Genomic DNA, 24,040 nt, shown 5'->3' with positions numbered 1-24,040 from the left:
GCGTTTGCAATTTCCCTACCCATCTCTTTTAGCACTCTGGGATGCATTCCATCAGGGCCAGGAGACTTGTCTACCTTTAGCCCCGTTAGCTTGCCCATCACTACCTCCTTAGTGATAACAATCCTCTCAAGGTCCTCACCTGTCATAGCCTCATTTCTATCAGTCACTGGCATGTTATTTGTGTCTTCCACTGTGAAGACTGAAAACCTGTTCAGTTCCTCAGCCATTTCCTCATCTCCCATTATTAAATCTCCCTTCTCATCCTCTAAAGGACCAATATTTACCTTAGCCTCTCTTTTTTGTTTTATATATTTGTGGAAACTTTTACTATCTATTTTTATATTCTGAGAAAGTTTACTCTCATAATCTATCTTACCCTTCTTTATAGCTTTTTTAGTAGCTTTCTGTTGCCCCCTAAAGAGTTCCCAGTCCTCTAGTCTCCCACTAATTTTTGCCACTTTGTATGTTTTTTCCTTCAATTTGATACTCTCCCTTACTTCCTTCGATATCCACGGGCGATTTTCCCTCTTTCTACGTCCTTCCTTTTTGTTGGTATAAACCTTTGCTGAGCACTGTGAAAAATCGCTTGGAAGGTTCTCCACTGTTACTCAACTGTTTCACCATAAAGTCTTTGCTCCCAGTCTACCTAAGCTAGTTCTTCTCTCATCCCATTGTAATCTCCTTTGTTTAAGCATAAAACACTAGTGTTTGATTTTACCTTCTCACCCTCCATCTGTATTTTAAATTCCACCATATTGTGATCGCTCCTTCCGAGAGGATCTCTAACTATGAGATCATGAATCAATCCTGTCTCGTTACACAGGTCCAGATCTAGGACTGCTTGTTCCCTCGTAGGTTCCATTACATACTGTTCAAGGAAACTATCGCGAATACATTCTATAAACTCCTCCTCAAGGCTGCCTTGACCGACCTGGTTAAACCAATCGACATGAAGATTAAAATCCCCCATGATAACTGCTGTACCATTTCTACATGCATCTGTTATTTCTTTGTTTATTGCCTGCCCAACCATAATGTTACTATTTGGTGGCCTATAGACTACTCCTATCAGTAACTTTTTTGCCTTACTATTCCTGATTTCCACCCAAATGGATTCAACCTTATCCTCCATAGCACCGATGTCATCCCTTACTATTGCCCGGATGTCATCCTTAAATATCAGAGCTACACCACCTCCCTTACCATCCACTCTGTCCTTCCGAATAGTTTGATACCCTTGCATATTTAACTCCCAGTCGTGACCATCCTTTAACCGTGTTTCAGTAATGGCCACTAAATCATAGTTAGGGAGGCCATTGGGTGCAGAGGAGGTCTTGACTGCAATTGGGCGGATGCAGACAAGTAAGGCCCCGGGGCAGGACAGGTTCCTGGTGGAATTTTACAAGAAGGAGTTTGCTGAACAGCTGGTGCCATTATTAGTGGGGATGTTTGAGGACTCGGTAACACGGGGTTCCCTGTCCGAGATGCCGATCCAAGCATCAATTTCACTTCTTTTAAAAAATGATAAGGGTCCTGTGGAATGTGGGTCGTACCACCCTATTTCTTTACTTAATGTGGTCCCAAGATATTGACCAAGGTGTTAGAACTGAGGCTGGAAGCATATCTTCCTCAAGTTATTGGGGAAGATCAGACGGGTTATTAGGGAAGATCAGATGGGTTTTGTTAAAAGCCAGCCACTGTCGTCTAATGTGCGGCAATTCTAAAAGTGGTACTTTCCCCATCTGAGGGGTCAGATCCAGACGTAATCGTAGCATTAGATGCCAAGAAGGCATTTGATAGGGTAGAATGGGGGTGTCTTTTTGCAGTCTTGGAGACTTTGGGTTGGGGCCCAAGTTTGAGTATTGGATACGACTTGTTGTACAAGGCCCCAACAGCTAGTGTCTACACCAATAACATGAGATTGGGGTATTTACAATTAAATAGGGGAACGAGGCAACGGTGCTCTATGTCCCCCTTCTTGTTTGCATTGGCAATAATAATCTTTATTGTCACAAGTAGGCTTACACCAACACTGCAAGGAAGTTACTATGAAAAGCCCCTCGTCGTCACATTCCGGCGCCTGGTTCGGGTACACTGAGGGAGAATTCAGATGTCCAAATTACCTAACAGCACATCTTTCAGGACTTGTGGGAGGAAACTGAAGCACCCGGAGGAAACCCACAGACACAGGGAGAACGTGCAGACACTGCACAGACAGTGACCCATGCCGGGAATCGAACGTGGGACCCAGGCGCTGTGTAGCAACAGTGCTAACCACTGTGCTACTGTGCCGCCTTTGGCCATTGCCTTGAGGACTTCAGATAAGTGGAGAGGTATAGTGAGGGTAGGGGTGGAGCATTGGGTGTCCCTGTACGCTGATGATCTCTTACTTTGTGACAGACCTGATCCCACCATGGGCGATATAATGGAGCTGCTGAGGCACTTTGGCTCTTTTTCAGGGTACAAGCTAAACGTGAGTGCTTTCCAGTTAATCTGCGGGTGCTACCGTTTTGTGTGACTAGTTCCAGATTTAGGTATTTGGGGGTTCAACTAGTCCGGGATTGAGCTAGTCTCCGTAAACTGAACTATATGAGTTTGGTAAGCATGGTCGGGACTGATAGACAAAGGTGGGATAACCTTCCCCTGTCCATGGCAGGCAGGCTTCAATTAGTCAAGATGAACATTTTGCCAAGATTTTTGTTTCCGTTCCAGTGTTTGCCAGTCTTTCTCCCAAAATCCTTTTTGGGGAGTCGAAAAGTTGATTGTCTTTTATATGGGCGGGACAAACCATGATGATTCTAACGTCAGTCCTTCAAAGGGATAGACAGACGGGCTTGGTATTGCCGAACCTGATATTTTATTACTGGCAAAGAATGTGGAGAAGGTGTTGGGTTGGTGTAGTTATCTGGGAGCTACATGCGTGCAGATGGAATCGATGTCGTGTAGAGAGCCTGGTCTGAGGGCAAAAGCCACGGCCTCGCTCCCGTTTTCACCAGCAAAGTATTTGGCAAATCCAATGGTTGTCTCCACTCTGAAGATATGGAGACAATATTGTCAGAATTTTAAATTGGAGTCAGCATCGAAGCTGGCTCCAATTTGTGCAAATCGTTTGCTTGAGCCTGTGAGACTGGATGCCACTTTTGGAGGGGGGGGGGGGGAGGGTAGGTAGGGAGGGGAAAAGGCTGCAGAGAGGGGGGTTATCTGTTCCTGGAGGGGTGGTTTGCCAGTTTGGAGGAACTGTCGGAGTAATTTGGTCTCTTGCAACCTGACTTATTTAGATATTTACAACTTTGCAAAACAGATTTTCCCAACATTTCCTGTGGCGCCACCAGCCTCTCTAATGCCGAGGGGAATTTTGCCTGCAGGGGGAATGAGAGTGGAGGAGGGGTGAAGTTTTAAGAACAAAAGAACAAAGAAACGTACAGCACAGGAACAGGCCCTTCTGCCCTCCAAGCCCGTGCCGACGATGCTGCCTGACTAAACTACAATCTTCTACACTTCCTGGGTCCATATCCCTCTATTCCCATCCTATTCATATATTTGTCAAGATGCCCCTTAAATGTCACTATCGTCCCAGCTTGCACCACCTCCTCCGGCAGCGAGTTCCAGGCACCCACTACCCTCTGTAAAAAAAAAAAAAAAAAAAAAACTTGCCTCGTACATCTACTCGAAACCTTGCCTCTCACACCTTAAACCTATGCCCCCTAGTAATTGACCCCTCTACCCTGGGGAAAAGCCTCTGACTATCCACTCTGTCTATGCCCCTCATAATCTTGTAGACCTCTATCAGGTTGCCCCTCAACCTCCGTCGTTCCAGTGAGAACAACCCAAGTTTATTCAACCGCTCCTCATAGCTAATGCCCTCCATACCAGGCAACATCCTGGTAAATCTCTTCTGCACCCTCTCTAAAGCCTCCACATCCTTCTGGTATTGTGGCGACCAGAATGGAACACTATACTCCAAGTGTGGCCTAACTAAGGTTCTATACAGCTGCAACATGACTTGCCAAATCTTATACTCAATACCCCGGCCAATGAAGGCAAGCATGCCGTATGCCTTCTTGACTACCTTCTCCACCTGTGTTGCCCCTTTCAGTGACCTGTGGATCTGTACACCTAGATCTCTCTGACTGTCAATACTCTTGAGGGTTCTACCATTCACTGTATATTCCCTACCTGCATTAGACCTTCCAAAATGCATTACCTCACATTTGTCCGGATTAAACTCCCATCTGCCATCTCTCCGCCCAAGTCTCCAAACGATCAAATCCTACTGTATCCTCTGACAGTCCTCATCGCTATCTGCAATTCCACCAACCTTTGTGTCATCTGCAAACTTGCTAATCAGACCAGTTACATTTTCCTCCAAATCATTTATATATACTACGAACAGCAAAGGTCCCAGCACTGATCCCTGCGGAACACCACTAGTCACAGCCCTCCAATTAGAAAAGCACCCTTCCATTGCTACTCTCTGCCTTCTATGACCTAGCCAATTCTGTATCCACCTTGCCAGCTCACCCCTGGTCCCGTGTGACTTCACCTTTTGTACCAGTCTACCATGAGGGACCTTGTCAAAGGCCTTACTGAAGTCCATATAGACAACATCCACTGCCCTACCTGCATCAATCATCTTTGTGACCTCTTCGAAAAACTCTTATCAAGTTAGTGAGACACGACCTCCCCTTCACAAAACCGTGCTGCCTCTCACTAATACGTACATTTGCTTCCAAATGGGAGTAGATCCTGTCTCGAAGAATTCTCTCCAGTAATTTCCCAACCACTGATGTAAGGCTCACCGGCCTGTAGTTCCCTAGATTATCCTTGCTACCCTTCTCAAACAAAGGAACAACATTGGCTATTCTCCAGTCCTCCGGGACAACACCTGAAGCCAGTGAGGATCCAAAGATTTCTGTCAAGGCCTCAGCAATTTCCTCTAGCCTCCTTCAGTATTCTGGGATAGATCCCATCAGGCCTTGGGGACTTATCTAACTTAATATTTTTCAAGACGCCCAACACCTCGTCTTTTTGGATCTCAATTTGACCCAGGCTATCTACACACCCTTCTCCAGACTCAACATCCACCAATTCCTTCTCTTTGGTGAATACTCATGCAAAGTATTCATTTAGTACCTCGCCCATTTCCTCTGGCTCCTCACATAGATTCCCTTGCCTATCCTTCAGTGGGCTAACCCTTTCCCTAGCTACCCTCTTGCTTTTTATGTACATGTAAAAAGCCTTGGGATTTTCCTTAACCCTATTTGCCAATGACTTTTCATGACCCATTCTAGCCCTCTTGACTCCTTGCTTAAGTTCCTTCCTACTTTCCTTGTATTCCACACAGGTGTCATCTGTTCCCAGCCTTCTAGCCCTGACAAATGCCTCCTTTTTCTTTTTGACGAGGACTACAATATCTCTCGTTATCCAAGGTTCCTGAAATTTGCCATATTTATCCTTCTTCCTCACAGGAACATGCTGGTCCTGAATTCCTTTCAACTGACACTTGAAAGCATCCCACATGTCCGATGTTGATTTACCCTCAAACATCTGCCCCCAATCTAGGTTCTTCAGTTCCCGCCTAATATTGTTATAATTAGCCTTCCCCCAATTTAGCACATTCACCCTAGGACCACTCTTATCCTTGTCCACCAGCACTTTAAAACTTACTGAATTGTGTCACTGTTCCCGAAATGCTCCCCTACTGAAATGTCTACCACCTGACCGGGCTCATTCCCCAATACCAGGTCTAGTACAGCCTCTTCTCTAGTTGGACTGTCTACATATTGTTTTAGGAAGCCCTCCTGGATGCTCCTTACAAACTCTGCCCCGTCTAAGCCCCTGGCACTAAGTGAGTCCCAGTCAACATTGGGGAAGTTGAAGTCTCCCATCACAACAACACTGTTGTTTTTACTCTTTTCCAAAATCTGTCTACCTATCTGCTCCTCTATCTCCCGCTGGCTGTTGGGAGGCCTATAGTAAACCCCCAACATTGTGACTGCACCCTTCTTATTCCTGATCTCTACCCATATAGCTTCACTGCCCTCTGAGGTGTCCTTCCGTAGTACAGCTGTGATATTCTCCCTAACCAGTAGGGCAACTCCGTCACCTCTTTTACATCTCCCTCTATCCCGCCTGAAACATCTAAATCCTGGAATGTTTAGCTGCCAATCCTGTCCTTCCCTCAACCAGGTCTCTGTAATGGCAACAATATCATAGCTCCAAGCACTAATCCAAGCTCTAAGTTCATCTGCCTTACCCGTAATACTTCTTTTTGAGAGGGGTTAGGTTATGTTTTGGGGGTTCTATGTTTGTATTGGTTTTATTCTGTTTTGTTGTTTTGTATTATTTTGTGTTATATATGAAATGGAAACATTTGAATAAAAATATTTTATTTCATAAAAGTTGAGAGACTTCCGGTGGCGGCCATGGTGTGAATGGTCGCACATTTGGCAGCTTGGATTGGATTGGATGGGATTTGTTTATTGTCACGTGTACCAAGGTACAGTGAAAAGTATTTTTCTGTGAGTAGTTCAACAGATCATTAAGTATGTGAAAAGAAAAGGAAATAAAAGAAAATACATAATAGGGCAACACAAGTTACACAATGCAACTACATAAGAACATAAGAACTAGGAGCAGGAGTAGGCCATCTGGCCACTCGAGCCTGCTCCGCCATTCAGTGAGATCATGGCTGATCTTTTGTGGACTCAGCTCCACTTTCCGGCCCGAACACCATAACCCTTAATCCCTTTATTCTTCAAAAACACAAAAAAATGCACCGGCATCGGATGAAGCATACACAGGTGTAGGGCTAATGAGGTCAGTCCATAGAGGGTCGTTTAGGCGTCTCCTAACAGCGGGGAAGAAGCTGTTCGAGTCTGTTTGTGCGTGTTCTCAGACGTCTGTATCTCCTGCCCGATGGAAGAAGTTGGAAGAGTGAGTAAGCTGGGTGGGAGGGGTCTTTGATTATACTGCCCGCTTTCCCCAGGCAGCGGGAGGTGTAGATGGAGTCAATGGATGGGAGGCAGGCTCGTGTGATGGAGTGGGCTGTGTTCACGACTCTGAAGTTTCTTGAGGTCCTGGGCCACGCAGTTGCCATACCAGGCTGTGATGCAGCCAGATAGGATGCTTTCTATGGCGCATCTGTAAAAGTTGGTAAGAGTTAATGTGGACATGTCGAATTTCCTTAGTTTCCTGAGGAAGTATAGGCGCTGTTGTGCTTTCTTGGTGGTAGCGTGGACCAGGACAGATTTTTGGTGATGTGTACCCCTAGAAATTTGTAACTGCTAACCATCTCCACCTCAGCTCTGTTGATGCTGACAGGGCTGTGTACAGTACTTTGCTTCCTGATGTCAATGACCAGCTCTTTAACTTTGCTAGCATTGAGGGATAGATTGTTGCCGCTGCACCACTCCACTAGGTTCTCCATCTCCCTCCTGTATTCTGACTCATCGTTATTCGAGATCCGGCCCACTATGGTCGTATCGTCAGCAAACATGTAGCTGTCGCTCCCATTCGAGGCATTTTTTTTGTGGACCTTTTCCCTGTTTGGAGGGTGGATGTGTGGCTGAAAAATGTGTAGGGCTTACTAGAGGGAAGTCTGACTCCACTGGTGGGACTGGTGGATGGATCCATGGACCAGAAGTGGGTCAAGAAGAAGGGAGCAGCTGGAGCAGGGGAATTCTTGTGCGCCACAGCTTAAGATGACGAAGGGTACAGGGCTTGCGCTGCCTACCCAATGGTCGATGGACCAACTGGTGGACTTCTTAAATAAGAAGTACAGCCAGCAGAGGAAACAGGCCCATGAGGCCCTAGCCAAGGCTGTAGACCTGCTGAAGTCGGGAATTGACCGAGTGGAGCAGATGCTGGAGTCTCAGGGCCAGGCTACCCAGAAAGTGGAGGAGGCAGTGGGGGAGCAGCTGGCTTCATTGGCGGTCGAGATGGGAGTAATGCATGAGACCCAGAAGCGGCTGCAGGAGAAGGCAGAGGACCTTGCGAACCGCTCCCGGAGGCAGAACTTGAGAATTGTAGCGATGCCTTAAGGCATTGAGGGAGCGGCCGCTGCCTCGTATGTGGCTGGAATGCTGGAAAAGCTGATGGGAGAGGGGGCCTTTGACCGGTCGCTGGAGGTTGACCGAGTGCACAGGGCTCTAATGAGGAGGCCGCAGGTGAATGAGCCATCGAGGGCAATGGTGGTGCGTCTTCACTGGTTGCTAGATAAGGAGTAGATCCTGAGATGGACGAGGCAAACGAGGAGATGCACATGGGAGGGGAGTGAGCTGTGAGTGTATCAGGACCTGGACCCGGATCTGGCGAAGTGGAGGGCCGGATTTAATTGGGTGAAGGATGCCCTCTTTAAAAAGGGGGTGAAGTTTGGGATGCTGTACACTGCTCCTCTCTGGGTGACCTTTAATAATAAAGAGCACTATTTTGGAACACGATGGAGGCCATGGAATTTCTGAGAGACAATGGACTGGCAGGTGAAGGAGGACATTGAACTGTGGAGGAGGGGTGTGGAAGTGAATGTGGTTTTCCTTTTTTTTTCTCTCTGGTCTTTGGTAATTCTTGTATTTTTTGTTTAGTTGGTGTTTGGGGAACTCTTCTCCTCCGAGATGTTTCGAGGGATGAGGGGGCAAGTGCTTGTAGCTTTTTAACATTTTCTTCTGTTTATTGTTGCACTGTTGGCTGCGAGGTGAGCAAGCCGGGGGGAGAGGAATCAGTGGGGGGTTGGAGGCTGTGGCACCTTGGGCAGGGGCTGCCAAGCTAGCTGGGTGGGCTAGTTAATGGGAGCACTGGGGGGGGTGAGCAGGTGGTTAGTGAAGTAGAGGGGGATGGGGTTGTTGTTTCTTTAGGGGAAGACGGGGTGGGGGTCGGAGGGGTGGGGGGGGGGGGGGGGCTGCTGACGAAGGTGTTGCTGCTGTGGCGTTATATGGACGGGAGTGGTGACGGTGGTCGTGCGGAGGTAGGCCTGGAGGGTCGGGGGGGGGGCGGGTGGGGGTGCTGGCCTAAGAAGGGGTATAGTTAATCGGGGATGGGGGGGATGCCCTCCGACCAGGCTGGTCACATGGAACATGAGGGGGCTGAATGGGCCAGTCAAACGGCCACGTATTTTCGCATCTGAGGAGTTTGAAGGCGGATATGTGGTCTTTTTTGCAAAAGACTCATCTGAAGATTGGGCACCAGACAAGGCTAAGTAAAGAGTGGGTAGGGCAAGTTTTCCATTCGGGGTTGGATATGAAGATGCGTGGGGTGGCAGTGCTGGTCAATAAGTGTGTGGCATTTGAGGTGGGGAATATTGTAGCGGATTCGGGGAGACGGTTCATGATGGAAAGTGGGAAATTGGAGAGGATGCCTGTGGTCCTAGTTAATTTTTAAGCCCCAAATTGGGATGATATGGAGTTTATGAGGCGAGTACTAGGGAATATTCTGGACCTGGACTCACCGGCTGATTATTGGGGTGGGGGGGGGGGGGCGGTGGCGGCGGCGTGTAGACCTGTGGAGGTTTGGCAGACTGAGGGTGAAGGAGTTTTCATACTTCTCCCATGTGCATAAGATCTACTCATGGATTGATTTTTTTTAGTCGTTGCTGGCGGAGGTGGTGGACTCGAGATATTTGGCGATTGTGATCTTGGACCATGCGCCGCGTTGGGTGGACTTGAGTGGACGGGGGTGAGCTTAACGCCCGCAGTGGCGGTTGGATGTGGGGCTCCTAGCAGAGGAGGAGATGTGTGAGCGGTGAGGGCCGCCATCCGGGGGTACGTGGAAGTAAATGACACAGGTGAGGTCTCGGCCGCCACGTTATGGTAGGCTCTCAAGGCAGTGGTCAGTGGGGAGTTTATATCAATTCAGGCTGACAGAGTGGGAGGAGCGAGCAGAGATGTCAAGGTTGGTGGACGAGATTCAGAGGGTGCGCGGAGGCCCCGGAGTCGAGATTATTGAAAGAGCGACAGAAGCTCCAGATGGAGTTTCGGTGGTGTCTACGAGGAAGGCAGTGGGGCAGTTGCGGAAGGTCAGAGGGGCAGTGTACGAGTATGGGGAGAAGGCTAGCAGGATGCTGGCCCACCAGCTCAGGAAGCAGGAGGCGGCGAGGGAAATTGGCAGGGTGAAGGACGGCAAAGGTGAAGTGGTATTGGATCCGGTAGGGGTGAATGGGGTGTTTGAGGAGTTCTATAGGAGGCTTTATGAATCGCAGCCCGCGGCCGGCCGGGAGAGGGAATGGGGGATCTTTTGGACAGGTTGGAATTCGCCAGGGTGGAGGAGGGTCTGGTAGAGTGGCTGGGAGCTTCCATTGGATTGGTGGAGATGCTGGCGAGTATGGGGACAATGCAGGCAGGGAAGGGCCTGGATGGCTTCCCAATAGAATTTTATAAAAAGTTTTTGGGAGACCTGGGGCCCTTGCTGGGGAGGACATTTAATGAGGCGAGGGAGAAGGGTGCGCTCCCCCTATGTTATCGCAGGCCTCAATATCTCTGATCCTTAAGAACAATAAAGACCAGGAGCATTGTGGGTCCTACCGCCCAATGTCACTAATGAATGTGGATGCCATGTTGTTGGCTAAGATTCTGACCTCGGGGATTGAGGATTGCGTGTCGGAGGTGATTGGGGGGCCAAGCGGGATTTGTAAAAGGGAGGCATTAAATATCATAATGATACCTCCGGAGGAATGGAATGTGGATGTGGCGGTCACGATGAACACAGAGAAGACCTTTGATCGGGTAGAGTGGGAGTATTTGTGGGAGGTATTGGGGCGGTTCAGCTTTGGGCAGGGGTTTGAGGATTGCATCCGATTGCTATACCGGGCGCCGGTGGCGAGTGTAAGAACGAATCGGGTGAGCTTGGGTTCTTTAGGTTATACCGGGGACGAGGCAGGGATGCCCACTCTCCCCGTTGCTTTTCATCTTGGAGGTAGAGCCATTGGCGATGGCGCTTAGAGCGTTTAGGGGTTGGAAAGGGATTGTGCGGGGTGGAGGTGGAGCATAGGGTGTCCCTATATGCGGATGACCTGTTGTATATATCGGACCCACTGGAAAGCATAGAGGATATTATGGAGAATTTGGTGGAATGTGGCCGTTTTTGGGGGTATAAATTAAACATGGGAAAGTGTGAGGTCTTCCCGATCGAGGGGACAGGAGAGAACGCTGGGTGCCGTTTAAGGTAGTGCAGGCGTGTTTTAGGTATCTGGGCATCCAGGTGGCGCGGGAGTGGGAGCAATTGCACAAGTTGAATCTGGCTAGGTTGGTGGGGCAAATGAAGAGTGAATTTTAAAGGTGTGATGTGCTTCCGTTATCATTGGCGGGATGGGAGCAGTCCGTAAAGATAAATGTGCTCCGGAAGTTTTTGTTTGTATTCCAGAACCTCACAAATTTTATCTCCAAGGCCTTTTTCAAGAAGGTTAACTCGTTGATATCGGGATTTGTGTGGGCGGGAAGGTCCCTCGGGTAAGGAAGGCGCTTTTGGAGTGGGGCGAGGGAGGGGAGAGTTGGCCATGCCAAATTTAACGAACCATTATAGGGCAGCAAATATAGCCATGGTAAGGAAGGGGGTAGTGGGGGAGGGTTCGGTATGGGAGCGGATGGAGGCAGCCTCTTGTAAGGGTACTAGTTTGGCAGCGCTGTTAACGGCGCCTCTGCCGATCTCGCATGCCAGGCACTCCACAAGTCCGGTAGCAGAGGCGCTCTCAGGATGTGGGGACAGTGGCAACAGCACTTGATGCTTGATGGGGCCTCGGTTTGGCTCCGATCCGTGGGAATCATAGTTTGCTCCGGGGGCCTGGACAGGGGGGGTTTCAGGGTTGGTGGCGGGTGGGATCGAGAGGTTTGGGGTTTTATTCGTGGGGGCAGCTTCCAGAGCTTGGAAGGACTGGTAGAGGAGTATGAGTTGCCCAGTGGAAATGGGTTCCGATACTTACAGGTGTAGAACTAAGTGAGAAAACAGGTGTCGTCCTTCCCTGATCTGCCACCCACGGGGTTGCAGGACAAGGTGTTGTCAACAACAGAGGTTGGAGAGTGCAGGGTGTCAGAGGTATATAAGGAATTGATGGACTGGGAGGGCACCCCGATAGGAGTAGTTAAGCGAAAGTGGGAGGAGGAGCTGGGGGGGGTGAGAGATGGAGGCTGGGCTATGGGAGGAAGCTTTGAGGAGGGTGAATGGCTCCTCTTCGTGTGCCAGGCTGAATCTCATTCAATTTAAGGTAGTCCATAGGGCACATATGGCGGTGGCTAGAATGAATAGGCTCTTTGAAGGGGTGGAGGATAGGTGTGGCCGGTGTGCGGGGGGTGCCGCGAATCATGTTCTCATGTTTTCCCCGAAGCTGCAAGGATTTTGGCGGGGGTTCGCTGACGTGATGTCAGAGGTACCAAGGGTGAAGGTGGTTCCGAGTCCAGAATTGGCAGTGTTTCGAATGTCGGAAGACCCGGGAGTCCATGGGGTGAGAGAGGCCAATGTTCTGGCCTTTGCCTCTCTGGTAGCCCGGTGACCGATCCTGTTGGGGTGGATCTGAGCCGCCGAAACAAGGGGTGTGGGTGAGCGACCTCGCAGATTTCCTTCGGCAGGAGAAAATTAAGTTTGCCTGGTGGGGCTGCTGGAAGGGTTCGCCCTGAGATGGAAACCGTTCATTGACTTCTTCCAGGACAGTTAAGTCAGCAGGGATAAGTCAGCAGGGATAGGAAGGGTGGGGTGGGTTTAAGGTTAACAGGAAAAAGTGGATGCAGAGAGGGTGGGGGTATGGTAGGGAGGGCGGGCTGCGGTTGCTGGTTACTCATTGAGTTACGATGTGAACTCCTGTTTGTTATCTTTTGGTTATCTTTTTGATCTTGGTTGTGTTTGATGTTTTTTTTATCAATGCCTTCATAAAAATAATTTTGTAAAAAAGTTTTTAAAAGTATAAATAAATAATCTTTTCCCCTTGATATCCAGCACTTAAATGTTTTGTCACCACATAGTCTTTTAATGCCAAAAAAATAATGTCAATTGGAAGAACTTTAGATTTCAGAAAAAAGTGAACAAAACATGGAGGGAGAAAATAGAAAGAGAGTAATATAAAAATCACATTGTAAGTAGGTAAAAAGGCAGAGTTGCAGAAGTAAACATTGGTCCATTAGAGGTAAAACAGGAGAAATTAAATTGGGGAATAAGTAAATGGTTTCAGTCTTCGCAGTGGAAAACGGAAAAGGCATACCAGAAATAGCAAACCAGTAGCATAATGAGAGCGAATATTAATAAAGAGAAAGTACTGGAGAAATTAATGAGATTGAAAGCCAAAAGATCCCCTTGACCGAGCGGGGGGCCTGCCTCCTCTGGGTGTAATCTTCCAAAATTCCCAGTGGATTGAAAGGGAGTAAATGCTATTCGAGAAATGTGAGAGAAAATTGGAAACCATATGCCAGTTAGCCTGACATAGATTATCATGAAAATACTGGAACCCATATTAAGAAAGTGATAGGGCACTTAAACAAATCATAATATTAGGTGGAGGTCAGTAGTATTTTTATGAAAAGGAAATTGTGTTTTACAAATATTAGGGTTTTTTTGAAGGTGTAAATGGCAGGAACCAGTGGATGTAGTAAATTGGAATTTTCAAAAGGCATTTAATAGGTGGCACGAAATAAGTTGTTGCATAAGGTGAGGTGTTATGGGGTTGGGTGTAATATGTTAATATAGCTAGCGGATTTGGTCAATGGACTGATAACAGTAAGAATGAGCAAGTCAGTTTCTGGTTACCGATGAGGTTTTGCGAGGATCATTGCTGAAGTCTCCGTTTTTTACAAATGTTGTTGATGACTTGGATGAGGGGATCCCAAGTTTAATGTACTTCATTATTGATACAAAGCTAGTTGGGAAAGTATGTTGCAGGTCCACAAAGGGATATAAATGTGTTAAATGAGTAGGCAGAAAGATGAAATACTGAGTATAATGTGGGGAAATGTGAAGTTATTCACTTCGGTAGAAAGAAGAGAAAAGCTGAATACTATTTAAAGGTTGCAAAACTATTAAATGCTCATGTTCTGAGGGATTTGCATTTCTTTGTACACCAATAACAGAGTTAGTGTGCAGATGGACCAAGAAATTAAGAAAGCAAATGACATGTTGGACTTTATTGCAAAGGGGTTGGAGTACAAAGTAAGGCAGTCTTGCTGCAATTGTACGGCACTTTTGGCCAGATCTGGAATACAATTACAGTATTTGACAAATAAGGGACTGTGTACGTGCTTTGGGGTGCAACAAGCATTCACTAGATTGCTTCTTGCGATGTGAGGATTGCCCTATGTGAAGAGAGATCGAGTAGCATAGTCTTTTGCCCTCTGGATGAGAAGAATGAGAGGTAATCTCCATGAAACGCAACAAGATTCTGAGAGGTCTTGACTGAGTAGGTGTAACCCTGGCTAGGGAGCCGAGGGAATATTCTCAGGATAAGTTGACCATTACAGACTGAGATGAGGAGACTTTTTTTCACTCGGTGATGTGAATCTATGGAATTTCCTATCCTAGCGGGCTGTGCATGTTCAGCTGATGAATATCTACAAGGCTGAGATTGATAGCTTTTTTGCATTTGAAAGAAATTGAGGGGTTTGGGAATTGGACGGGAAAGTGAAGACCAGGTCCAAATTGAATCATAATTTTGGTTTTGGCGGGAGCCCTGTGGCCTGCTCCTGCTCTTATTTGTTCTTGTGCGGCAAAAAACTGACTGATCCACTGGCAGGCCAGATTTCGAGCTGTCTCTTTTTGAAGCTCTACAGTCTATTAGTTAATTCAATAAATGGCTTCTGAGCAGTCAGAATTTTTTGGCAAAATAACCTGTAGGGATGATGTCAATCTAAGTTTAAATTTTCTTCAGTCAGTGGGAAGACTAATGGATTGTCTGACTTTCTTCCTCTTTAATTGTCTGACTTAATTATGTTGAAGACATTTTTTTTTGGAAAATATATTTTATTAAAGTTTTTCGATCAAAAAGAATTTTCCATCTTTACAACTTTGTAACAAAATGCACATTGACCGTTATTTAAACAATAAATTAAACTAACAACAAGTGCAGAAAAAGAACAAGAAAAGAGAAATAATAATACTGAAAAAATAAATATAAACAACTAGCATGGAAAGAAAGAAAAGAACAAAAAAAAAACCCCAAAAAAACAAACACCGAATACAAGCCCCCCCCCCCCCCCCCCCCTCCCCCTCCCCCCTGGGTTGCTGCTGCTGTCTTTCCTGTTTTCCCTTATCACTCTGCGAGATAGTCAAGGAACGGTTGCCACCGCCTGCTGAACCCTTGAGCCGAACCTCTTGGTGCATATTTTATTCGCTCCAATTTTATAAACCCTGCCATGTCGTTTATCCAGGCCTCCACGCCCGGGGGTTTGGCTTCTTTCCACATAAGTAGAATCCTTCGCCGGGCTACTAGGGACGCAAAGGCCAAAACATCGGCCTCTCTCGCCTCCTGCACTCCCGGCTCTTCTGCAACCCCAAATATAGCTAACCCCCAGCTCGGTTCGACCCGGACCCCCACCACCTTTGAGATCACTCTTGCCACACCCACCCAGAACCCATGCAATACTGGACATGACCAAAACATGTGGGTGTGGTTCGCCGGGCTTCCCGTGCACCTCCCGCACCTATCCTCCACTCCAAAAAATCTACTCAGCCTTGCTCCCGTCATATGCGCCCTGTGTAGAACCTTGAATTGGATCAGGCTAAGCCTGGCACACGAGGACGAGGAATTTACCCTACTTAGGGCATCTGGTCACAGCTCCTCCTCAATCTCTTCCCCCAGCTCATCCTCCCATTTACCCTTCAGCTCCTCTACCATCGTCTCCCCCTCGTCTCTCATTTCCCTGTATATATTGGACACTTTACCTTCACTGACCCATGCCCCCGAAATCACTCTGTCCTGGATCCCTTGCGCCGGGAGCTGCGGAAATTCCCTCACCTGTTGCCTCGCAAATGCCCTCACTCGCATATATCGGAAGGCAGTCCCAGGTGGCAACCCGTATTTTTCTACCAATGCTCCCAAACCCGCGAACATCCCGTCCAAGAACAAGTCCTTCAACTTCCCAATTCCTGCTCGCTGCCAAGATTGGAATCCCCCATCTATCCTCCCCGGGCCGAACCTGTGATTGTTCCTTATCGGGGACCACACCGAGGCACCCGTCACTCCCCTGTCTTCTCCACTGCCCCCAAATCTTCAAAGTCGCCACCACTACTGGGTTTGTGGTGTATTTTTTCGGGGGGAACGGTAACGGCGCCGTCGCCAGTGCTTTTAAACTTGTCCCCTTACAGGACGCCATCTCCAGCCTTTTCCACGCCGCCCCTTCTTCTTCCCTCGTCCACTTACACATCATAGACATGTTGGCGGCCCAATAATAGTCACTCAGACACGGCAGTGCCAGTCCCCCTCTGTCCCTACTGCTTTGCAGGAACCCCCTCTTTACCCTCGGGGTCTTTCCAGCCCACACAAAGCTCATAATACTCCTGTCCACTTTCTTGAAAAAGGCCTTTGTAATCAGTATGGGGAGGCACTGAAACACGAAAAGAAACCTCGGGAGGACCACCATTTTAACCGCCTGTACTCTGCCCGCCAATGACAGGGGCACCATGTCCCACCTCTTAAAGTCCTCCTCCATCTGCTCTACCACTCGCGTCAAGTTAAGTTTATGCAAGGTTCCCCAGTTCCTGGCCACCTGGATCCCTAGATATCAAAAATCCCTTGCTACTCTCCTCAGCGGCAGATCGTCTATCCCCCTGCCCTGTTCCCCGGGGTGCATCACAAAAAGTTCACTCTTTCCCATATTCAATTTATATCCCGAGAACTCTCCAAACTCCCTGAGTGTCTGCATTATCTCAGGCATCCCCTCCACTGGGTCCGCCACATATAGCAGTAAATCATCCGCATATAATGACACCCGATGTTCCTCTCCTCCTCTGCGCACCCCCCTCCACTTCTTAGAGCCCCTCAGCGCTATGGCCAATGGCTCGATTGCCAATGCGAACAGTAACGGGGACAAGGGGCACCCCTGTCTTGTGCCCCTATGTAATCGGAAATAGTCGGATCGTTGCCTGTTTGTCACCACGCTTGCCACTGGGGCCCCGTACAGGAGCTGAACCCCTCTCCAAATCCAAATCTCTTCAGTACCTCCCACAGGTAGTCCCACTCCACTCTATCAAATGCCTTCTCTGCATCCATCGCCACCACTATCTCCACCTCCCCCTCTGGTGGGGGCATCATCATCACCCCCAGCAACCTTCGTATATTGGCATTCAATTGCCTCCCTTTAACAAACCCTGTCTGGTCGTCATGTACCACCTCTGGGACACAGTCCTCTATCCTTGTCGCCATCACTTTGGCCAGTAACTTGGCATCTACATTTAGGAGGGAGATGGGCCTGTATGACCCGCACTGCAGCGGGTCTTTGTCTCGTTTCAGGATCAACGATATCGTCGCCTCCGACATTGTCGGGGGTAGTCTCCTCCTTTCCTTAGCCTCATTGAAGGTTCTCGTCAGGAGTGGGGCCAGTAGGTCCACATATTTCCTGTAAATCTCCACCAGGAACCCATCTGGTCCTGGGGCCTTTCCTGCCTGCATGTTCCCAATTCCTTTAATCACCTCCTCCACTTCAATCTGCGCTCCCAAACCTGCCACCTACTGCTCCTCAACCCTCGGGAACTCCAGCTGGTCCAGGAAGTGTATCATTCCCTCTTTCCCCTCCGGGGGTTGGGACTTATACAGCCTCTCATAAAATGACTTAAACACCCCGTTCATCCTCCCCGCTCTCTGCTCCACCCTTCCCTCCCCGTCCCTAACTCCTCCGATCTCTCTCGCCGCCCCCCTCTTCCTAAGTTGTTGGGCCAGCAATCGGCTCGCCTTTTCCCCATATTGGTACTGTATTCCCTGTGCCCTCCTCCACTGCGTCTCCGCCTTACCCGTGGTCAGCAGGTCAAACTCCGTCTGTAGTCTCTGTCTTTCCCTGTATAGCCCTTCATCCGGGGCCTCCGCATATTGCCTATCCACCCTCAGAATCTCCCCAATCAGTCTCTCCCTTTCTTTACCCTCTTGTTTCCCCCTGTGGGCTCTTATGGAAATCAGCTCCCCCCTAACCACCGCCTTCAGCGCCTCCCATACTACTCCCACCTGGACCGCTCCATCATCATTGACCTCTAGGTATCTTTCAATACATCCCCTCACCCTTCCACATACCCCCTCGTCCGCCAACAGTCCCATGTCTAATCTCCAAAGTGGGCGCTGCTCCTTCTCCTCTCCTAGATCCAGATCCACCCAATGTGGGGCGTGATCTGAAACGGCTCTAGCCGAATATTCCGTTCCTACCACTTTCGGGATCAGCGCCCTTCCTAGGACAAAAAAGTCTATCCGGGAGTATACTTTATGGACGTGGGAGAAGAAGGAAAACTCTTTACTCCTCGGTCTAGCAAATCTCCAGTGATCTACTCCTCCCATCTGCTCCATAAACCCCTTAAGCACCTTGGCCGCTAATGGCCTCCTCCCGGTCCTAGATCTGGACCGGTCCAGCCCTGGGTCCAGCACCGTGTTGAAGTCCCCCCCCCCATTACCAAATTTCCCATCTCTAGGTCTGGGATGCGCCCCAACATACGCTTCATAAAACCCGTGTCATCCCAGTTCGGGGCATATACGTTCACCAGCACCACCGCCTCACCTTGCAATATGCCACTCACCATCACGTACCTGCCCCCACTGTCCACCACTATGGTCTTAGCCTCAAACGATACCCGTTTCCCCACCAGTATTGCCACCCCTCTATTTTTCGTATCTAAGCCTGAGTGGAATACCTGTCCCACCCATCCTTTCCTTAATCTGACCTGATCCGCCAATTTCAGGTGCGTCTCCTGAAGCATAACCACATCCGCCTTCAGTCTCTTTAGGTGCGCAAATACCCTTGCCCTCTTAATCGGCCCATTCAGCCCTCTCACGTTCCATGTGATCAACCGGGTTGGGGGGCCCTTTACCCCCCCCCATCGTCGACTAGCCATCCCCTTTTTTAAACCAGCTCCTCACCCGGGACCCACGCACCCGTTTGTCCCCCAGACGGCGCCCTCCCGTCCCGACCATCCCATCCTGTATCAGCTTCCCCTTACCCTCAGCAGCAGCTCGCGGTATTTCCCCTGCCTTTGGTCTTCGGTATGCTCCCTCCACTTCCAGGGGGCCCGTCGGGGCCTCAGCTCCCATTAAAGTATGGAGCATCGCACTCACATACGCCCCAACATCAGCTCCCTCTGTCCCTTCGGGAAGACCCAGAATCCTTCGATTCTTCCTCCTCGAGCTATTTTCCAGGGCTTCCAGCCTTTCTATGCACCTCTTATGTAGCCTTGTGCGTCTCCGTCTTCACCACCAAGCCCTGTATCTCGTCTTCATTCTCGGCTGCCTTTGCCTTCGCTCCACGGAGCTCCATCGCCTGGGTCTTTTGTGTCTCATTCAATCCCTCAATCGCCAGCAACATCGGCGCCAGCACCTCCTTCTTGAGCTCCTCCACACATCGTTGGAGGAACTCCTGCTGTTCCGGGCCCCATACCATCTGGGCTCCCTGAGCCGCCATCTTGCTTCTCCCTTCTCTTCTCTGCCGCTGCTCCAGAGGATCCTCCGCAATCTGGCCACTACTATCGCTTCTTTCCATCCACACCTGGGGGACTCCTTCCTTTGTCGCCTCACACTGGGTTTGGCCGTAAAAAATTTCCGTTGGGGCTCCCGATAAGAGCCCAAACGTCCGTTGAAACGGGAGGTGCCGAAACGTGCGGCTTAGCTGGTCATCGCCGCAACCGGAAGTCCGTTGAAGACATTTTTAATAGCTACCACCCAATCTAAACATCCTGTGTTCAGAACCAGAGCGAAAGGCCTGTCACTTGGGACCAGTAATGTTTTAAATGTGTGAGAGAACTTTACAGATTGCTCGAGAGGCTGACAAATTGCTTGTTTTTATAACAAGAGAGTTCAGACAGAGTCTCTGTTTAACACCTCAGCTGATGAGCCGGAACCTCAGACAATGCCTCCCTCTCTCGGTATCTCTAAAATAGCTGCTGTAAAGGGGGGTAAAGAAATGATTTTAAGTATGGCGGTGTTCTGAGGAAATTACATTACTAATCCTAGCTATTGAAGAGAGGACTATTGAATAATAGAATTGAAAGAAAAGTCTGTTTGTGTGCATGGGGAAATAATTTTCAGCTGCAGAATTTGACTTAATAGGGCAGACCTGATTTTCACTTATTGGATTTCAGCAAAAGGAAACAATATCAATTGGCGCTCACAGGGATCAGTTTCAGCATCCTAAATCAATTTGAAGCTTGTCAAAGACTGTACTGCCTGTAACTACCCCAGTATCTGGAATTTCTAATGGTGACTTCCCAGTGCTGCTTTGACCTAGTGAACAGTGCCATTCTGCTTCTGCAACTTTTATATTCTCTGACTGTGATTCCTGAGAAAATGATCCACAGGCACCAGTGATTGACATATCTCCATGTGGAAGTCTGGTCACAAAAATACGTGCACTATTGGAATTCACTCCTCAAATGATCTGCCATCACATATTGCTTGTAAAGCACCTTAGAATACTTTGTTAAATTTATTATATATTTATAAAGGCAAATTGTTGGACTACACTGAAATGTTGGACATAAGAATATGATGTGGAGATGCCGGCATTGGACTGGGGTGAGCACAGTAAGAAGTCTTACAACACCAGGTTAAAGTCCAACAGGTTTGTTTCGATGTCACTAGCTTTCGGAGCGCTGCTCCTTCCTCAGGTGAATGAGGAAGGAGCAGCGCTCCGAAAGCTAGTGACATCGAAACAAACCTGTTGGACTTTAACCTGGTGTTGTAAGACTTCTTACTATAAGAATATGAGAGTGAGAAGCAGTTGTAGGCCCATTGAGCCTGCTCCACCATTCGGTTAGATCATGGCTGATCTGATTGTGGCCTGAACTTTACTTTCCTGCCTGCCTCCATAACCTTTGACTCCTTGGAAATTAAAAAATCTGCCTACCTCGGCCTTCAGTATATTGGGCCAGGGCTTCCAAGGAGTAGCAGTCACAGTTGTAATGCCATTCCACTTGTTTTTAATTTACGTTTAGAGCTGCATGTTTCTCACGTGACTTGGGGCAGGTGTGCTACCACTGAGGTAAGACTTTCAAAGAAGAAAAGGGAAATTCTGTTGCCCCGACATATTGATGCCTCCGTCGACGTCCTTAAAACAGATTAACTGTGTTTTTAAAAATGTGTTTTGAATTTTTTTCTGGCTGCTGTGTTTCTCCATGACACAGCAGTTTCTCAATTCAGCAGAAAGTAGTTAATGAGTTAGCGGATGTCTATACAAAGTCAGACAGTTGGGCACTGCAACTAATTAATACTTCTCGGGGGCTGCCATTTTTGGACTAAAGAGACTTGGCATTAACAATTGGCAGAATAAAGATATTTCTTGGCTGAGAGGCTTCCTGTATGAAGAAATGGAGAGGGTGGAATTATCACACAGACAAGAATAATCTAATCTAAACCATACACTTAATAGACCGGCAGCAAGGAAGAAACCAATTCTTGCTAGCAATTAAGACATTAAAGATATTGGCCCATTGTGTCTGCGTCAACCATCGGGCATCTATCTATTCTAATCTCATTTTCCAGCATTTAGCCTTGTATGCTATGGCATATCAAGCACTCGTCTTAAATGTTGTGAGGGCTCTCACCTCTACCACCCTTTAAAATAGTGAGTTCCAGATATACACCACCCTTTGGGTGAAAAGATTTTCCTTAAATCCCCTCCAAATCTCCTGTCATTACCTTAAATCTATGCCCCTGGTTATTGACTCCCTTACTAAGGGGAGTTTCCTCCTGTACCCCTATCTATGTCCTTCATAATTTTGTACACCTTAATCAGATTCCTCTTCAGCCTTCTCTGCTCTAAGGAGAATATCCCAGCCGAACCAGCCTTTCTTCATAGCTGAAATCCTCCAGCCCAGGCATCATTTTGGTGAATCTCTTCATCCCATCTTGTGCAACCACATCCTTCCTATAGTGTGGCTCTGGACCCCCCCCCCCCCCCCAAAAAAAAAATAATCAGGCACATCCTTCTTGCATCTACCCTGTCTAGTCCTGTTAGAATTGTTTAGGTTTCTATGAGATCCCCCTTATTCTTCTGAACTGCAGCGCATACAATCCGAACCAATCTCTCCTTATACACTGATCCCTTCATCCAGGAATCAGTCTTGTAAACCTTCTGTACATTATCTCTAGAGCAAGAACATCCTTCCTCAGATAAGGAGACCAAAAATACACACTATTCCAGGTGTGGCCTCCCCAAGGCCCTACATAATTTCATCAAGACATCTCTGCTCCTGTACTTGAATCCTCTTACAATGAAGGTCAACAACCATTTGTCTTCTTTACCGCCTGCTTCAGTAACTGGTGTACGAGGGCACCAAGGTCTCATTGCACACTCCCCTTTCCTAACTAATGGCCATTTAGATAATAGTCTGCCTTGTTTTTGCGACCAGAAACCTTGCATTTCTCCGAATTATGCTGCATCTGCCATTCATTTGCCCACTCACTCAACTTGTCCAAATCACACTGAAGGATTCTCTGCATCCTCCTCACAGCTCAACCTCCCACCCAACTTGGTGTCATCTGCAAATTTGGAGATATTACATTTTGTTCCCTCATCTAAATCAATAATATATATTGTGAATAGCTGGGGTCCTAGCACTGATCCCTGTGGTACTCCACTAGTTACCGCCTGCCAATTTGAAAAAGAACCAGAGCTGCGAAGCAACAGTGCTAACCACTGTGCTACCATGCCGCCCACATCACAATAAAAAGCACTGGGAATATTGAAGTTTTTTGTAGGAATGTGTGTGAAATGTTTCCCCTTTGAAGTTTGTCTGTTAATTAAATAGTTTGGATGAGGTCCCCCTTTTGAGATAATTACATTGTCTCTCCATTTTTTTTACACAGGAAGCCTCTCAACCAAATTCGTCCAAGAGATAAATCATGGCTCAGCATGGGGTGAATTTGGAATTGGAGATTGACAGTACAGACTCAAAACATTTTTGTACCTGTGTTCATTACTATGTTACAAAAATGAATATTGCTGAAAAAAGAGACACGTCAGGTGTTTTAGTCTTGCACTCGTCAGGACACTTTGCAAGAATAGCAGTATAAGGGGAAAAGAACAATTTGCACTATCAGAAGAGAATGCTGATTGGTTGACAAGTGGACCCTGATTGGTCAAGGTATTGATCTGGGGAATGAATTGGCGAATGCCTGCCACTTATTTTGTTTAGCACAAACAGGCACAATGTGTGCATGTGTTCTTTCTGTCTCCAAAGAGCATGGCTCAGTGTATTAATATATGCAGCTTCCAGTACACAAATGGATCACACTAAGCCCGACTGACAATGTTAAATTGGTTGTCAGTGTAATTCTTAGCACGCTGAGAGTAATTTGGCAAATGCTGTCCAATTACAGGATCACATCTAATCATAGTCATATCATAGAATCTCTCAGTGCAGAAGGAGGCCATTTTGCCCATTGAGTCCCACCCTCTGAAAGAGCAAACTGACCAGGCCCACTCCCCCATCTTATCCCTGTAATCCCACATAACCTTTGGGCAGTAAGGGGCAATTTAAGGGCCAATCCACCTAACCTACTCATCTTTGGACTCTGGGAGAAAACCGGAGCACCCAGAAGAAACCCAAGCAGATAGGAAGAAAGTGCAAACTCCACACAGACCGTCAGCCAAAGTCGGAATTGAACTCTGGTGCTGTGAGGAAACAGTGTTAACCACTGTGCCACTGGGGCGCTGGGCACTGTTTTTTGAGTTTTACCAGCAGGCGCTGGTTGGGTACTGCCTGTACTTTCCCATTGCAAACAGCAGCTGGATATGCTGTTTGATACGATCTGCCAGTCTTTGGGATACATACATAGCATCACACTGGCACTGAAATTCATATCCTACATTAATCATTTCTGTGGTAGGCAGAATGTCTGTTTGGCAGTCAGTCGTCATCAACTGGTGCATTCCCCATGGCAACGCCT

At 47.9% G+C, this 24,040-nt stretch overlaps 1 protein-coding gene across 3 annotated transcripts in view; it reads left to right on the top strand.

Moving 5' to 3' along the window:
* tada1 (transcriptional adaptor 1) overlaps positions 1-24,040 on the top strand; it is a 114,940-nt gene that overhangs the window by 50,500 nt on the left and 40,400 nt on the right. Inside the window, exon 8 of one of the 3 annotated variants that reach the window (XM_072511572.1) lies at positions 22,958-23,098. The exons of the other annotated variants lie outside the window; for them this stretch is intronic. Coding sequence (XP_072367673.1) covers positions 22,958-22,990 — 33 coding nt within the window. The 3' untranslated portion in view covers positions 22,991-23,098. Of the gene's footprint in view, positions 1-22,957; positions 23,099-24,040 lie in introns of those variants that run through there. 3 annotated transcript variants of the gene reach the window in all.

Source organism: Scyliorhinus torazame, chromosome 7 (assembly GCF_047496885.1).
Source record: "Scyliorhinus torazame isolate Kashiwa2021f chromosome 7, sScyTor2.1, whole genome shotgun sequence".
In the NCBI taxonomy this organism is placed as follows: Eukaryota; Metazoa; Chordata; class Chondrichthyes; order Carcharhiniformes; family Scyliorhinidae; genus Scyliorhinus; species Scyliorhinus torazame.
The sequence above is the reverse complement of the archived record's forward strand: the minus strand, read 5'-3'. Positions and strand labels throughout refer to the sequence as shown.